The sequence below is a fragment of the Nomascus leucogenys genome, chromosome 3 (assembly GCF_006542625.1).
Source record: "Nomascus leucogenys isolate Asia chromosome 3, Asia_NLE_v1, whole genome shotgun sequence".
Classification (NCBI taxonomy): Eukaryota; Metazoa; Chordata; class Mammalia; order Primates; family Hylobatidae; genus Nomascus; species Nomascus leucogenys.
Genome location: NC_044383.1, coordinates 108,694,612 through 108,713,637, shown reverse-complemented (window position 1 = coordinate 108,713,637; position 19,026 = coordinate 108,694,612). Strand labels below are relative to the sequence as shown.

Genomic DNA, 19,026 nt, shown 5'->3' with positions numbered 1-19,026 from the left:
CTCAGGATTTTAACATCAGTGAAAACAAAAATAGGAATAAAATTGGTACTAACTTTTATTAAGAAAACTCAGAAGACCTGTTTATCCCACTATAAGATACATTTTTGGTAAAACTTTTTGTTTAACAGATCATCAAAATTAGACTATAATTGTAGTAAACATTACAAGCTATAACAGATCAACCCCCAAAAACTCAGGTAGAAAAAAGGTTTGTTTCCCCTCACCTGAAGTGTAAAATGGTTATCCAGGACTGACAGGTGGCCCTCCTCTAAGCAGTAATTCAAGAAGCCATTTTTTTCCTTCTTGATTGTATATTTGAAAGCTACATACAACTATGCATCAAGCCAGTGGAGGGGTAAATGGCGTGGGAGGAATGCATGGGGGAAGTTACACCACCAGAACTGGAAGTGCTACACATCACTTCTCCTGTTTTACTGATTAAAACTCAGTTACATGGCTACCCCATCTGCAGTGGTGGAAATAATCTAGCCACATGACAGGAAAAGGAAACGGTTTGGCAATCACTTAAGTCTCTACCATATATATTTATATGGTTTTAATCCACTGTGTAGTTATACAGTATAAAATTGGAGAGAAAGTTTTTAAATGCCTAGAATCTTACAGTTATAGGAAACAATCTCAAATCTAGATGTAAAGAGGTGTCACGAAAGATCGTCATTGTCTAACTTTCAAACATAAAAAAGCAGGATAAAATTCTTTGGAGGAAGCCGGGCATGGTGGCTCATGCCTGTAATCCTGGCACTTTGGGAGGCCGAGGCAGGCGGATCACCTGAGGTCAGGAGTTCAAGACTGGCCTGGCCAACACGGTGAAACCCCATCTCTACTAAAAATAAAAAATTTGCCAGGTGTGTTGGCACATGACTGTAGTCCCAGCTACTCAGGAGGTTGAGGCAAGAGAATCGCTTGAATCTGGGAGGTGGAGGTTGCAGTGAGCCGAGATCACGCCACTGCTCTCTAGCCTGGGTGACAGAGTGAAACTCTGTCTCAAAAAAAAAATTGTTTGGAGGAAGTAGAGTGGATGATAGAGATCAAATCACTATGGCATTCAAATTCCTTTAGGTAAATGTTAAAGAAACGTAACAATTATGTTTTAAAACAGCAATATTAACTATATCCTAAATTCCTTCCAACTATTTAAACTTAAGATGAAAAATCTTAAATGTCAACTTTAAAAGTACCAGGGTCATAATCAAGTTTTTCAAAATTATTTTTTAAGTGCTTCTAGAGCTCCAAAATGCCCCCAAGAAGAAGAAACTTGATTGTATTTCACAATGAGAAAGGAATGAAGAAAAGTCTTTTGAGGTTTTCTCCTCTGTTCCTAAACTCTGTTTCTAAACTCTTCTTATCACCCTTAGAAACATAACCTCTTCAGCTCATGCAGAGCACTGTTGTAGGGTCTTGAATTAATTCACCAAGATCCCACCATCAGAGCCAAGTATTTTAGGATCTAACTAAAACTCTCCTAAGGGAATTTTCCTATTCTTCTGTGCTAGCCCTTACTTTGAATCTTTACATCATAATAAAAGAAATTCTAAGACACTGACAGAATATGGCCAATAGGAAAACCTGCCTTGAAACTCCTCATTAAATAGCCCTATACAATATTAATTGTACTGCTTTCAGCCCTTTGCCCAAAGGTGAAATTCTTCACATGATTAAGTGCCCTGGCCTTGCATTAGGTCTCTATAATTCTCTTGGGCAACTGTTTCAAAGGAAAGAGGTGATTTGACTATTTCTCTTATCTTCTCTCCAGACATCCAGTGACAATATTCTTACCCTATTTGGGACAATGAGAGGCATACTTCTCTCACTTTTTAATAAGAAACATAGAAAGCAACCCAGTATAATTTTTAAACAAAGAACTTTAAAATACATTAACTTTAGAGATTATATTTCTCCCTTGTTGCAATATATATTTTCGAGATGAGGCACAAATATCTTGGTATGATTCATATTGAGAATAATGAATCACAGAGAGTTTAAAGCTACTGCTTCCTATGAGAAGAAAAAATTGTTTCATGTGAGTGTCACCTCTAAAGAAGACACATAACAGACACTAGTACTCAACATTCATTGTATTTATTTTACTAAACAGTATGGTTCAAAAAAACACAAACCAGAAAACCTTTAAAACTAGTCCAACTAACTGGATGGGGCTGAATCCATCCCATCCCACCCCCGATCTTTCTATATATATGGACCTGGAACCCTATCAGACAGTGAGCATTCATGTACACTTTGTCTTTCCTGTTGAACATGAATAAACGTCTTTGAACATAAATGAACTTCTCTGAACCAAAAGAAACAAATGAAGTTTTACAAGATACAGGCACTTTATGTTCCCAGTTTTAAAAATAAGCCAAGTGAAAAATATTTAATAAAAATAACTGGAGCAGAGAAAGCTTTAGGAGTTATACCATTAGTTCAAATGACTTACACTCAATGCAAATAGACAGCATCAAACAGGAAAACAAACAAAAATTTAACTGAGGTTAATGGTCGTATTTGTAAAAAAAAAGAAATCCAATTTACCAAAATTGGAGAAAAATGGCCATTTGAATCCAACTTAAAGGTACGCCAATAATGTGCATTAAATCTGTGTAACTATGCAGCTGAGTAACATCTGAAAGCTCTGCAAGAGTGTGTGGTTAGTGAGAAAAGCAAAAGGTGCTTTTATTCCACAGTATCTGATTAAACAAAACAAAGCAATTTACAAAAAAAGTACCAAATGATACTTTAAAATAAATAGTTCATCATTTTGATGAATATATACATGTAAAGTCCACTTCCTGGGGATTTAGCTATCTAAAAGTGGCATATCACTATCCAGAGGTGCAGGAGCAAGTTCACATAAATAAAACAGTGTAGCTTCACTAGCTTCAGCTTCAGTCAATGGCTCCAGGCGAACAAGCTTACTTTGGGTTGGTTCTGGGTCTAGGCTGCTATCCAGAAGCTCATCAACTTCTATGGGTTTATCTACAGAGGACAAAACTTCTGATGACGCTGTTGTACTCGCCTGTTCAACAGAAGAAGCAGGGTTCCCATCGAGGAATGCAAGAAGTGGGAAGGCAGTGTACTGGATAAGCTGCTTATCTATAAAGATCAGAAAAACACTCTTTTATCACCAGCTTATACCGAGTTCAAGCTGAGGGGAAAAAAATGAAAACAGAGATGCACACATAGGCAATTACTACTCTCATATACCCAAACAAGAAATGACATGATGCACTATGTCAATAAAGTTTAAAATGTGCAAGTCAATAGTTCTTATTCGACAATTAAGAAATGAGGGGTCTTTAGTTTCCTAAAGTTAAATAGGAAAAAAAAAAAAAAAACTTAAAGAATTGTTACCTCACCAATTCAACTTTCTCTATATACTAGAACCTCGAAACACTATTCACATAACTAAAGCCAGCATATTCAATTGTTAAGACTACCCTTGGCTTGCACTTGTTTCTGCATAGGATTAAAAAAACCTACAGAGACTGAATACTATATTTATACCTACCTGGTTTGGATTTAGATTTTCTTCCCTCTTCCGAAACTGGCTGAACTACATTGTTCTTGGTAGTTTCTAATCCTTTATTCTCAGACTAAAAGAAAAAAATATATATATAAGTACTTGTTTCATATTTTATGTTTCTGAAAAAAATGAAAAATTGATACAATATGTAAATACTGGTATATTATCTGAAATATATGAGATGGGGAAACATCAGGAAAAATGGGCTACAGAGAGAGATCTGAGTAGAGATAACAAGACTGGTAAAGGAACTATTGCTGTCACTGAGGGGATAAAACAAAGAACCTGAATTAAGATGTTCTACATTAAGTATCAAATGAAGGGGGATTTCAACAGCAGAACAGATAGAATTTGTCATGAGTAAAAGATCAGAACGAATCAAAGACGACTGGTTTCAAAATGTTAATTGAGAGATAATTAACTAAGCAATTAAATTCATTTTAAGTAGTTTTGATTTAAAAAATGTATTATACATTTCACTCATAAACAGAATATTTAGCATAAGTAAACATATTTAGAGTAGCTCAGGATGACATAATGACATCCTTAAAACTATTTATCACTATTTAGAAGCCTCAAAGTTGAGGTGGTGTTTCTTCTTGTCCTTTCTGTAGCTCTGTCAGTTCTTTTCTGTCATTTAAATTGCTTCTTTGAACCACTTTCTTCTCTCCTCACATCTGATTGTGGTAGGGAAATTATATCTTTACCGTTGTTAATTTCTTCAGTGCTCCTTTCAATGATGTTCAAACTCTGAGGTGCAGAGGTTCTTAATTTTTCCTGTAAGTCCCAGACATCTGCAAGTCCCAGATCTACATGCTGGCTAAATATATATGGTGTAACCAACTGTAAACTAATTCCAGTAATTCCCCTGATATTTAACATAAAATGAAGCTGTGTAAGTTTTAGGATTTAAGAGAAAATAAGGGCTTCAAGATATAATAAAAACTACGAAAGCTCTCCAAAAGTGTACATAAAAATATTTCATCACTTAGCATTCGCAATAAATACATAAACATTAATGAAATAATACCATCTTTATTTTTAAGCTTCCTAAAATAGGTATTTTCCAAAGATGTCACTGTTATTCTAAAACATGAGAACCCAATAACAAATGGATTTCAAATAGACACCATAAAAAATGATAAAGGGGATATCACCACTGATCCCACAGAAATACAAACTACCATCAGAGAATACTATAAACACCTCTACACGAATAAACTAGAAAATCTAGAAGAAATGGATAAATTCCTGGACACATACACCCTCCCAAGACTAAACCAGGAAGAAGTCGAATCTCTGAATAGACCAATAACAAGTTCTGAAATTGAGGCAGTAATTAATAGCCTACCAACCAAAAAAAGCCAGGACCAGACGGATTCACAGCCGAATTCTACCAGAGGTACAAAGAGGAGCGGTACCATTCCTTCTGAAACTATTCCAAACAATAGAAAAAGAGGGACTCCTCCCTAACTCATTTTATGAGGCCAGCGTCATCCTGATACCAAAACCTGGCAGAGACACAACAAAAAAAGAAAATTTCAGGCCAATATCCCTGATAAACATCAATGCGAAAATCCTCAATAAAATACTGGCAAACTGAATCCATCATAAAGCTTATCCATCACCATCAAGTCGGCTTCATCCCTGGGATACAAGGCTGGTTCAACATACGCATATCAATAAACGTAATCCATCACATAAACAGAACCAGTGACAAAAACCACATGATTATCTCAACAGATGCAGAAAAGCCTTTAATAAAATTCAACACTCTTTCATGCTAAAAACACTCAATAAACTAGGTATTGATGGAACATATTTCACAATAGTAAGAGCTATTTATGACAAACCCATAGCCAATATCATACTGAATGAGATTTCATTTCCCATGCAAATTCTTATTCATAGTGGCCAATTAAGATTGCTGTACTGAGGAGTATAAGGCATCTGATTTATTAGGAAAGTGTTGTAATCCATGTTATGTAATACCTGTCATGAGCAAGGGAAGGACAGCTGATGTGCCAATTATTTGAAAACATTAAAATCTAGATTCAGAACTATAATGAAAAGTCACTCTCAAATGTAATTTTTCTACAGCATTGTAGAGAAAAATGCAATTTGTTGCTTAACTGCTTATAGTTTTTGAAAACTATAATCAAGGTCTTGGTTTCAGGAATAAGAAGATGATCCACAAATAAAGAATGACTCAATGCCCAGTCGCAAATAAACAACAAAGCACATTCACTAAATGAACAAATGATATGGGTCCATTCAACTTAAACAGTCCATGAGAATAACATTCAGTAATGTATTTACTGAAACACAGAGCATGTTACACAAAATCTTATAAATCCAGGTAAACTTATGGTCCACATGCCAAATTCAGCATGCTGCCTGTCTGTAAATGAAGTTTTTTTGCAACACAGCCAAACATTCTTTTACATATTGTCTGTATCTGCTTTCACACTACAATTGCAGAACTGCATAGTTATGACAGAGAACATATGGCCTGAAAAATCAAAAGTATTTACTAGCTGCCCCTTTATGGAGAAAGTATGCTAACCTCCAATATAAATTATCTGAATACTGAATGTATAATCAACTTCCTACTTCACAAATTCATAAATTTTTTAAGCTCTAAGTTATCCATAATGTAACTTTGAAAATATAAAAAGACTGGTCAGGTTTACACATGACAATAATCATTAAATTCCACCCCTCACCTTAATCACTTATATTTATTTGAGATGTGCTCATTTTTGGACTATAAAATAAAAGAATCAAAATAAAATTCTGGCTTCACTAATCTGGAATTTGGACTTGATTTACCTTTAACAAGGCTTACTAAACAATTTGGTACAAATAAAAGATAAAAGGAGTGTATGCCTATTCATAACAATAAGTTATATAAAATATAATAATATATAAACACCTGCTCTAATAACTTCAAATTGTCCTTAGTACTCATTAAAAACAAGTTCCACAGAATCTCTTGTCAACATTTGCTAAGCCCAAGTGCAGTTCCTACATGTTAAAAAAAAAATCCTTATTACTTAAAAAAAGTAAAAAATCCATACGTTTCAACTTCCCTTTTCTGCAATAAATAAGAATTCCTGAATTTTTACTGTATGCTAATGATAGAACTCATATGGGTACTATAACTTTTTAATAAAAAAGTTGAGAATAGAAAAAATAAGAATGTAAAATGCTGCCCATAAAACATGAAGAAATCATATTTTAGTTATTTGTTTCAATATACCAAGTTTAGTCAGGTGATCTCCCAGCACCAAAAGAAGTTAATTTCATACTGGTAGTTAACCCCACAAGTGCCAAAAGTGGGTAATAGTTCACCACATAACCAAAAGCTAATTTTTCAACTAGAATTTTATTATCTTGATCACACATACTGGGTAAGAATATAAAATGCTTTCTGTGGCTGGGAGTGACATTGCTCTCTACTTATTAGGACGTTTTTGTAGATTTTTATAGCTATGGGTCCTGAGCAACATGAATTAAAACTTACTTTTGTATTATTGATGTAATCTGTGGGATTCATCTGCACAGAACTAGTGAAAAGCTGAAAGACCAAACAAGAAAGACGATAAGTTTAAAAAATAATTAAAAATAATTGTGTGTTCAAAATTTTTATACAGCCATGTTGGGTGAAGAGATGTAGCCCCTGCACTAGGAAGCTTCTATACAGTTAAACAAGTTTGAAAGAGAAAAGCAGAAAGAAAAACAAACAAAAGCAGAACAAGCTAGACCATGCATTAGATAAAATTTCATGTTGTAAGAATTTTTCTAAAAAACATTGGGGTAACTCACTTGAGAAAAATAGTGGTTTTCACCTCCTCCCTTCTTCATTATTTATCATTCAATTTCATTTCCTTTATTTTTTTTCTCTAAATGTCTTTGGCCTTAAGTGGTGTGCAGGGTTGAGACCTCTGCCCTGACACTGAGCCTTCACTGAATACCTGGTTAGGTAAAAAATTTACAGAACCTGGTCTATGAGAGTGGCTCCTAAACTATGCCTCAAGTGAAGCCCTCTGACAAATGGCATATCTACTTGTGGTTCTTTTCACCACACCTCACAAGGAAAGTTGTAAGTGCTAAGATCACTGCTTGCTGCACTCCTCAGTCCAGCCAGTTCACAGATGTAACTATAAGTCATAAGCTTTAAAGTCATTAATTCCATAGAAATTTACTGAGTATCTTTAAGAAATAACTGACATCATAAAGATATCAATCCTGCTCTCTTGGAGCTTACAATCTAAAGGACAAGGTAAGACCAACATCGAACAGCAACACATGTTCAGATATAATCCAGTATTTTAACAGAAGATGGTGGCGCTCAAAAGCACTAAGGAGTTAAGAGAATGGGAAGGGAGGAAAGCGCACACAGAAACATACATAATGAAACAAAAGGGCTGATAAAACTATGTGATACATATCAGTACCTGGAGAGTATTAGGTTAGAACTTGGAAAGGAGAAGATGAGGGGAAGAACACATGGGTATAACACTAGCGGCATCAACAAAGAACACATGGGTATAACATAGCGGTAGGATATGTTCCAGAAATAGAAATAACACAGAAGTTCTAAGTTGAGTAAGTTATATACATAGGTTCGAAAAGTAGAGGCCACATCCTGTCAGCAATAAGAGCCTTGGGAATGGCCTGAATCATGAAATGCACTCACTGAGTCAGCCTTTTATGAGAAGGAACACACCAAATGGTTCACAGGATAGAATGAGGTGCAAAAAAGCCACAGGCAGATTCTTCCTCCATTCTCTCTAGACACTGATTCCCCTCTTTAAAGTTCCACATTCACGGTAGTCCTATAAAATTCCCTGGCTTTGCCTTTTCATTTCCTTCTCCTTTCTTACCAACTACTAACCTCAGAAAAGGAAGAAAGCTCAGATCCCTGAGAGTAGATAGTGACTCACGATAATCAATCTCTGCCAGTTTAGTTTATCACTCCCTAAGAAGCCTAAACCAAATTTTGTCCCTACAGAGAGTGGCATCTGAGGAGGACCAGCACTGTAAGCTCCTCTATTTTCCTCTTTGCCCAACAACCCCTGCCCACTAACTCAGGGATATCCTACATGTTATTCCCAGGAGACAAATGGTAGAAAAAGTAGATCATATATAAGCTGACACAGCTGGTTGAATTCTAAGGCCAGGCCTCTCCTGCTGTGACCCCACTCTGGGTTACCAGTACTGGTTCTGAACTCTTCAGAGAGAAGCTGTAAACTTTTCAGCACACTTATTCACATTCTTACCATTTTTGTCATCTCAGAGAACAAAGTAGCATAGGTGGACTTTCCATTTATGACAATACAGCATAATTCAAAGATAAAATAATGAGGGTCTTGGATGAGAAAAGCAACAGTGAAAACTGAATACAGGGATGGTTTGTGAATGCTATTTTAGAAAACAGGACTTAGTGAATGATGAGAGAAAGAGAATTCAAGGTGATTCTGTGATAACTATCCTCCTAAGTAAATAGAAGTCTAATACCACTACAGAAAATGAGAAAGCTGTAAAATGTAGCTAATACAGAGAATAAAGAAGTTTGTTGTTAAATCAAATAATCTTAAGAGCTAACTGATGATCCCAAAGTCACGGAATTAGAATTCAAGTCAAGTTTACTTTAGAAAAATGTTAAGAGCTGGATATACACATTTGAAAGCAATCTTACAAGCCAAAATCTCTTCACAGAGGAAAAATGGAAAAAGAAGAGAGAGAGAAAAAATAAAAGAGGCTGAAAGATTGGGTGCATTAGGGGATGCCCTTAAGTAGAAGATAGTAGAAAAAAGAAAAGCTCTTAGATAAAACAGAGAAGATTAGGGAGACAGGGAGAGAACAAAAAAGTACAGCACCTCTAAAATTAACAATAAAAGTTCTATTGTACAGAATACCCAATAATGTTAATAATAGTGTTAATTATTTCTAATTCTTGCCAACAGCCCTTCATGTTAGACATTAGCAACATTTAACAGATGGAGAAACTAGGCAAGAGAGAATAACTTTTCCAAGGTTAGTAACATAGCTAGTAAGTAACATAAGCCAATAACAGAACCCAAATTTGTCCAATTCAAAACAAACTTTCCACTAGCCCAATGGACTAATACAGCAAAAAGAAAAGAAAAATCACACACAGCGTACTCACAATGGAAAAAACCAAGACAACACAGGCAGTGCATTGTTAGAGTTAATAAGCAACACAATACAAAGCTTTAGACAAAATAGAGTAAAAAAGAGGTAAATATAGCCGCTCATTTCTAAAGTTTTGTAGTAAAGGAGTTAGAGAAGCAGAATGGTAAATGAACAAAGCAAGATGTCAAAATGGTTGTTTTTTTAAGATGGAGTAGATCTCTACTGAAGGCAGACAGGAAAGATCAAGGATAGAGGAGACAAATACAGAGGCAAAGGATGGGGTACAAACTGATTTAAGGAATTACTTCTAAGAAAGAATACAAGATTGGAAACAGAGTCATTACTTATGAGAGAATGAGAGTATAGTTAATTATTCTCTGTGAATAAGGGGTTGTTGACCGGATAAGGTCTTTAGGGCAAATAAATGTGGCAAATGTTTTAAAGTTGAATTAAAATGACCTAGCTGAAGACTGTAAGGATTTGAACATGGCCAGAATTATGGAATTTTATTTTGTTCTTGGTGATCTAAAGGAAAAATATTTTGAAAGGTCTCTGGATCTAAAGAGGGGAGAAGAGCTGATAGGATCAAAAAACACTGTCAGGTTACCGCTAAGTTGAAGTAGGTCATCAACATGGATGCAAAATTCAAATTAACATGTATTCATAAGATAGAAACACAGGTCAAAATGGAAAAGAAATCTTCAAAGAAAGTAAAATCCACTCTGTGAGGTGCTAATGATTTAGTAAGAATAAGTCCTTGGGCCATTGACAAGGACTGGTGAGAAGCAGAGGAGTAATGCAGTAAATTAATGAACTTGAAATAAGATTGAAGAGCAGAAAGAACTAATTCTTGTTTAGCCTGAGAGGCTTTTAAAAGGGTAAGAGAAGCTGCAATGTAAGGCAAGAAACACAGAAAAAAGACAATAAAATTTTCCAGGATAAAGAGAGAAAACTGTTCACAACAGAAAATGGGAATAGGAGACAGAACAAGATTCATCTGAGCACGACCAGACCATGTAGGAAGCTTTAGATAAAGAAGGGAGGAATAGCAGGAACAAGAGAGAACAGAGTAAGAAAGGTGGTTAGTTGCAGAAACGGTAGATAAGAATTCTCAGTCCAGTCAATATTGAGGTCAGCTTCATAGGGATGGTGGTGGGGATTGGAGCAGGGGAACCTTGTGACTCAAAATATAAAAATGTAAAAAATAAGGCAAATATATTAAAATATATTTGAGTAAAAAATGTTAATCCTCAAAGTATTAAAAGGTGTCTCCATGCTGTTTCCTGGCTATGTACCTCTATTACTAATTTCCACAAATTTCTATTTACTGACAATTCATTCTAGAGCAACATAAAACAGCAACAAGTCCAGACAAGGCATGAACTTAACAGTACTGCTGAAAAGATCTGATATGTTCTCACAGGGAGATTAGCTCAATTGCTACTCCAAGGCAGGTGGTAATCACACTCCTTCAATGTCCCAAACCTATTTTTTCATTCTTTCTGATAAACAAAATCATTAATTTAAAAAAAGAAAATGCAAAAACAACCTGTAGAATACAAAACAAGATGACGTACTGGTTTTTAAATAATATACATAAACACACAAACTACCAGTATAGCAAAGATTACCCAAAGTACCTACATCAACCAGGAGATCTGGGTCTATGCTAAATTGTCTTCCTGATAGCATGGCCTGGAAGTCCTCTAAACTGCAATCAATACTGTCAAGATAATCCAACAGCTCAACCCTAAGGAAAAAAAAATTTTTTAATCAAATATTAGATATCTTTGTTTTTATGTTTAAAAATCACCATTACAACTTGGCTAGGCAAGATATTTCTAGCAGCTGCTGCATCCTTACCAGTTCTTAATATTAAGAGATCTTATTCTAAAGTAGGAATTCCTGAAAATCTGGTTAACTGAAAATTCATAGCCTTTACAGAAAACTTTAGTATTTACAGAAAAACACACCCTGCAGAAACAGTCTGATTTACCTTTTTCCTCTATACTATTATAAAATGTTTAATCTCATTACTGATTATTACTAATTATTAAGTTTTCTTTGTTATAAATCCCTTACTAGAAATTACATTACTCTGTAGTTTGGATACACAAATATATATAATCACAAACACTGTATGTACACTCAAAGGAAGTACATCATCAAAGGAATCTGAGAAACTACCAGGAAAATACCAAGATTACTCTTGGGATGACTAAATCCCATTCATTACAGAACTCAACACTGACCAAAACAGAGAAAGGTGGACTATGTGGGTTCATCATCTGAAAGGAGGATTACTCAAAGAAATAGAGCATGTGAAGTGAACAAAGAAAGCAAATAATTTTAGACAACATCTAGATGAGCACTCACTTCCCCAAAAGATTGATGTTATCGTTCAAAATGGAATCCATCATAGTCACTGGATCTTCTGAGGTCAGACTGGATGAGCCATTTAGCTGGACAGCACTAGACATGAGAGGGCTGCTGCCATCACTGCCTGAACTTAGGGATTCTCCGGCTGGTTCACTCTGCTCTCCGCTCTGAATGACAGGTGCATACTCATCTTCATTGTCATCTTCAACAATGACAATATCAGGGTACTGGCTACAGCTAAATCAGCAATAAAAGAAGGAACCTATTACATTTTCAAATTTAATAAGTTCATACTATCCATTAATTCTAAATGGAAACTCTCTCCCCATACCACATACTGAAAGGCTTAAATTTCTTGAGCGAGCAGCTTAATCACAATATTGGTACTTTATGGTATAGAAGACCACAAAGATTGAATGAGAAGTGCTTAACTCCAAAATAAAAATTAAAAATCAATTAGTTTTCAGTATTACCTCCTTTGAGAGGAAGAGGAGGTGAGGCTTTATCTGGTTGAATAATTTAGCTTAATTATTAAGTTTAATAATCCAAATGTGAGAAAGATTATCAGTTTTTCAAAGAACAAAGTAGTTTTGAATTTTGCTCTGTAATAAGAAAAGTAATCAATATTTTCATACATTTTATCTCACAAACTCCTTACTTGGAGGGATCAGATATAACATCCTCATTAGTTTCTGGAATAACTGGGATATTTTCTTCATCTGCATTATCATCAGTAACATCATAAATAATGATGTCATCTGAAATCCTCTCCCTTGGCTTTAAACCTTCAGTCCTACTGTGTGGAACCTAAAAATTCAGAGAGAAAAATATATCTAAAAATCAAAATCATTGACTACCAAACAAGATATCATTTACAAAATAACTGGGCAACTACTATTTATTGAATCTCGGGGTATGCAAAACAGGTATGTTCTCTGCTCTTACGGAACTTACATATTAATTGGTACTAGTAGCACCAATTCACAGAGGTATGAAATGTATTAACTGCATTCTACACTTAACTACTTCTTTTACTGTAAGGGACCCTGAAGATGACATCCCTAAAAATGTTTCTATGGAAAGATCTTCAAATTTTAAAGTATTTTTCATGCCTCAAGAATAAAAAAGTCTTAGGACTTCACTGGAAATTTCAAGCACAACCAGACAGCCACCGTGCTGACAGGGATATTGTTTCAGCTCAAGCTGCTCTGTTTTGAAATGTGTTTTATTCTTATTCATTAAAGACTCTCACTAAGAGAAAAAAACGCACTTCACCTCTCTCAGTTACGTGTTAGCTTGGCTTTTTAGCAATGATTTTTTTTTTAACTTAAGCTACAGATATATTCAGGCTATAGCTGTATAACCAAACTAAGTTCAATCCTGTAAAGCAAACTAAAGTCATTATTAAAATGCAAAAAACCTATAAATTCCAACACTAGATAATAAAGAGGCAAAGGATGTGAAGTACTTTAAAATATATAAACCCAGTTAAAAATGTAAAAATCTTCATCCACTTACATGAGCCTTCAATCCTAAAAACAAAATAGGTATGCTTGATTATTTTCTAACAGTAGAGGGAAAAGAAATCAGATGTGAGGTTAAGTTTGATTGTCCAAGAACAAAAATCTTGTTACTTTAATAATAAATCTAAAGAACTATTTTGAATTCTGAAGTTTGAAAGTAGTAACAAAAAGATAATAAAAAAGATCTGGACTTTGGACTGGACTAATTTGCCACTGGATAGAAATCTGACAAATTATTCAGAAAGCCTGTGACAAAATGAAGGTAAAAATTTAAATTGCTGGAGTAAAAAGCAGTCTAGTTGGTGCACATTAATAAAAAAAGTTGAAAATAAAATAACCAATGTAAGAATAATCACATTAAATTATAATAATTACGTTTTCAAAATATTCAATTATTATATAATATTGAAATGAGTAAGCCAGGTGCAGTGGCTCATGCCTGCAATCCCAAAACTTTGGGAGGCTGAGGCAGGCAGATGGCTTGAGTCTGGGAGTTCGAGACCAGCATAGGTGACATGATGAAAATCCATCTCTACAAAAAATACAAAAATTATCCAGGTGTGGTGGCACACACCTGTAGGCCCAGCTACTCAGGAGACTGAGGCAGGAGAATTGCTGGGGCCAAGGAGGTGGAGGTTGCAGTGAGCCAAGATCGTACCACTGCACTCCAGGCTGGGTGACAGAGTGAAACCCCATCTCAAAAAACAAAAACAAAAACAAAAAAAACCAAAACGAAACAAACAAAAAAAGAAATGAATAAACTAAATCGCTGTGTTTAATAAATCTCAAAAGCAACACCAAGTTAAAAAAAAAAGCCACACTGTAAAATGATATGCACAAAATGATATTATTTATATGAAGTTTAGATATATGCAAAATAATACCAAGTACTGCTCCTGGATTCACACATACAAAATGGCCATGAGAATGATAGATACTAATTCAAGATAGTGATTACCTCTAGGGTAAGCGGGGAGAGTAAAGAGGGGAGACAAGAGAGGGGGAGAGAGAAAAACTTGGAAACAGGCAACTGGAACAACTAGATTTGTAATGATTTATTTCTTACAATAATCTAAAGCAAATAATAAAAAGTCACAATTTAACAAAGCTGTGGGATGAACACTTGAATTGTTATTCACCATACTTCTTTTTTTTTTTTTTTTTTTTTTTTTTGAGACGGAGTCTTGCTCTGTCTCCCAGGCTGGAGTGCAGTGGCGCGATCTCAGCTCACTGCAAGCTCCGCCTCCCGGGTTCACGCCATTCTCCTGCCTCGGCCTCTCCGAGTAGCTGGGACTACAGGCACCCGCCACCACGCCCGGCTAATTTTTTGTATTTTTAGTAGAGACGGGGTTTCACCATGGTCTCGATCTCCTGACCTCATGATCCGCCCGCCTCGGCCTCCCAAAGTGCTGGGATTACAGGCTTGAGCCACCGCACCCGGCCCACCACACTTCTTTGAATGCATGAAACACTGCCATAATAAAATTTAGTGTGAGAAAATAAATATAAAATAGACTCTAACTAAAAAATTACTTTATGATGATGATTATCAGTTGGTTCTTTGACTATGTGCTGAAACAGGTTTTTCTTTTGGGCTCCATTAGTGTTTAGAAGTAGAGGCCTGAAAACCAGAAGAATATGCAGTTCAGTGAAGCAAACATACAAGGAATTTAAACTCCCTCTATTAACTTACCCAAACACACACACATGCACATTCACTTTAATAATCAATACAAAATTTCAGTAACAATAAATAAACTTAAAAATGATTGCACCTTAGGAACAGAAACTGTTGGATGAGAGTATCTGGGACTTTCAGTTCTCTACTTTTCTACACTCTTTTTGTTATAATAAACTATTCTTTCCAGTTATACTTCATTGCTTACTGAACCACACAACTCTATGAACTGTATTTATATAGAAAAAAAAATAGATAATATCATAAGAACTAATTAGTGGAAGTAGTTAAGGCCATAAAGCTCTGATCATAATCAAGTTTTCCCCAAATCTTAGTGTTACACATCATTTTTTCCTTCCAATTATTCCTTTTGTCCATTATTCTTCTAATGTTTTAGCTGTGATGATAGTAGCTACTGACATTTACAGGTATCACAACCCATGGTTGAGATACAGATTTAAAAAGACTATGAGTGGCTTAAACTAAGAGAGGTCAAGTAAAACAAATTTTCATTTTTTTTTTTAACATATGGCCTCTTTTTAAAAATTTCCCTCAGGCCTTCTAATGCTACTTTAATAATGTGAATGAAAAGTGAGTATTTTGTGTTAACTGTATGTATGTCTATAAAGTGACCATTTAGGCTATCCTTATCTCTCACAAACATCAGCAGAACGATAAAACTAAAAAATAATACCACTCTAGAGATTTTAAGAGTATAATTTAACAAAGGAGAATTGTTCTTTTGGGACAACAAGCACATACTCAGCAAATGTAGGCTACTCGTGGTTAAACACTAAAAAGTCTGACTGTCTATATACAGGACATAATACTTTATCATAAAAACTTACCTTTTACGTTTTAAACTCACAAGTTGGTTATTTTGAACCAATGTAACAATAAACTGGACAATCTGAAAAAAAATATAAACAAAAATTATTTCATTATACTGTTAATTCTTTTGTCACTATTACCAAGTCTTATAAAACAAATTCATATAATAATTTGTCCTCTATTCTAAGTCTCATAATTTCTCACATACTAACACTTGAAATCTGGACACACCTTAGAACTGCTGTCTAAAGAAACAAACCAGCTTCCAGGCAGTTTATTTGTTTTGGTGATAAGTACCAAACTTGCCTGGCTATAGATCCCAACTTTTTTACTTCAAATACTTTGAAGATTACATTATGGTACAAAAGAGAAAACTGGTGTTTGATAGGCAACATTTGTCTTATACCAGGTAACAGAGGCAAAAGAAACTGTCAGTTCCTTTAGAATAATCATAAAATTTTCGAGTTAGAAAAAGGTGACGGACCAGGCATGGTGGCTCATGCCTGTAATCCCAACACTTTAGGAAGCCTAGGTAGGAGGATTGCTTCAGCCCAGGAGTCGGAGACCAGCCTGGGCAACATCGTGATGCCCCATTTCTAAACAAACAAACAAACTCTGCTTGCAACCAAAGAAAAAAAAGAAAAAGATAAAAGTTTATTGCCTGATTCTATAGATTAATGTTGAGACCTATCTGTCAAAACTTCCTACTGACAAGGGAAGCGAATCTTTAATATTTAATTAAATTTAGAAAGAAAATTGTCAAGACACACAAACAAGCTTTCATATTTTATAGTAGTGTTTCTTAAAGTGTGGCCCATAATACCAACAACACTAGCTTAGGAACTTTGGATATGTTAAATTCTCAATCCTACTACAGAATTGCTGAATCTGAAATTCGGATCATGGGATCCAGTATGTTTAGAAAACCCTTTAGTGTGACTGGATACTGATGTGAGTATAAGAACCACTGGCTTAGAGTATGTCTTGAAATTACATTGCCAATTTCCTAAAGGTGTTATAAAAGGTGAGGATCATATGGTAAACTATAAAAAGTAGTATATCACTGAGAAGCTATGAATAAAAGCCAAAATTTATTGGAGCACTATTTAGACTCTGTGCAGAAAGTGTGCTTATAAGCTTTGTGAAGTTACATGATTAAATAGAGTATTATCAATTAAAAATATCTATTGTATAGCTTCTAACAGTGAGCACTTCCTCACAAAAAAAGCTACTAATAGATGGTCTGCCTTATAATCAATATCAATTTTTCAATGGACAAAAATATAGACATTTTAACTGAAGAATTTCATAGTATTAGAGTCTATGAAAAGGAGGGTAGCCATTAAATTGCTTATTCAAGAGAAAATGTTAACAGCTAGTGAAAAGACAATATGTAAGCTTAAAGATATCTATGATACAACTCAACTTCAGTTTTTTTAATTAATAAATGTTATGGGAAAATTCTAAAAACTTCAGGTTGAACTTATAAGAACATCAATCACTGGCTAAATTAAATTTATTCTACATCTCAGTTCTCTTTTGCCACTTCTGGATCACATTACACAAGGATTTTTATCTGAAGAAGATAAGGCATCTAACATTTACAGCATGTAACTTCTGTACCTGTTAAGTCCTATAACTGGACCATCACACATATTATTCTCAATTAATCCATGGCTGAGAGTAAATTCCAGGAGCAGAGTAAAAATTATTGGTTGTCATCATGCATTATATAAACACCACTCACCAAAGCACAGAGATTCAAACTCAAATTTTAGCAGACAGAATGTTAGCATTCATGAAAAACTGAAATGTCACATAGCTATTTTATCAACTATTCTTGCTTTCAGGAAAAAAACATCTACACATTATAGAGTGTTGTAAGCTAATATATTACCAAAACACAGTTTTTGAAAAGTATTAACAGACTGTTTCCATAAAGTACAGGTTAAGGTACATCTATTGTTTTAAATCAACTATTCTTAACCAGGCTACACATTAGAGTTGCCTATGAAAGTTTTAAAAATATATGTATTTGGACTAAACAGAACTGAATTCTACTACATTCAACCTTCACCTGCACACTGTTTAAAAAAAAAAAAAAAAACAGTAAATCTATGTTGACTGTAGGCTACAGGCTGCAACTGCTATTCATCTTTGCTTTAAAGCCTTCTCCATTAGACCCTGATCCTGTCAGTCACAACCCTATTTTTAGTTCAAGGGCCTTCTAAGCAGGAGCAATCAGAAGCTCCCCCTCAAAAAACCTGTTGCTTAAACTCGGAGTCTAGTTTACTCATGAGCAAAAAATAGCTGCCTTAATTACTCTGTTTCATCTCTTATTAGCAAATGAAAGCTGATATGCAAAGATTAAATCACAAGGACACAACGAAACAGAGGGATTCCAACTCCTCTATTAAATTTTCAGCTCAGATACTAAAATCTAAAATTCATTTTACAACACTATGCTAACTGCTTTTCTGCACAGACTAATAACAGCATACACTGAGAAATCATTTTTTGAACTCATAATTTGGTCAACTGATTTGAAAATATTTGTCATTTATCTTCTGAGACTTTAACTATGCCTTTTATAATAAAAACCAACAAAAAAACAGTAAGGCTATGTTTTCTAATTTTAAAAGAAATTGGTAGTGTATTAATTATGCTCATAAAAATAAAGTATTTCAAAATTGTTATATTAGGCAAAAGATCATTTACTAAAAGCTACTGAGACATTATCTGCGAGTATGGAATAACCATCTTTAGCTAGTGAGAAATTTTTTATTAAAAATATGTAACACTTGGCTTAATTTCATTTCATTTTTTACTTCTATCTGTGCATCCAATATGTAAGAAACTAAGATCAATCACAGACACTCAATAAAGACCTTTTTGGGTCACAAACAGTA

General features: G+C 34.6%; 1 protein-coding gene across 2 annotated transcripts in view; it reads right to left on the bottom strand.

The window, feature by feature from the left end:
* Nucleotides 1–2,081: 2,081 nt before the first annotated feature.
* Nucleotides 2,082–19,026, bottom strand: part of HSF2 (heat shock transcription factor 2) — a 33,797-nt gene continuing 16,852 nt past the window's right edge. The window contains exons 6-13 of one of the 2 annotated variants that reach the window (XM_003255640.3): nucleotides 16,135–16,196; nucleotides 15,142–15,229; nucleotides 12,744–12,892; nucleotides 12,083–12,322; nucleotides 11,351–11,456; nucleotides 7,071–7,124; nucleotides 3,530–3,614; nucleotides 2,082–3,114 (exon numbers count right to left, since the gene is read on the bottom strand). In XM_003255640.3, the coding sequence (XP_003255688.1) occupies nucleotides 2,819–3,114; nucleotides 3,530–3,614; nucleotides 7,071–7,124; nucleotides 11,351–11,456; nucleotides 12,083–12,322; nucleotides 12,744–12,892; nucleotides 15,142–15,229; nucleotides 16,135–16,196 (1,080 nt within the window). In that variant the 3' untranslated portion in view covers nucleotides 2,082–2,818. The remainder of the gene's footprint in view (nucleotides 3,115–3,529; nucleotides 3,615–7,070; nucleotides 7,125–11,350; nucleotides 11,457–12,082; nucleotides 12,323–12,743; nucleotides 12,893–15,141; nucleotides 15,230–16,134; nucleotides 16,197–19,026) is intronic. The other variant, XM_003255639.3, reaches the window with a different exon arrangement.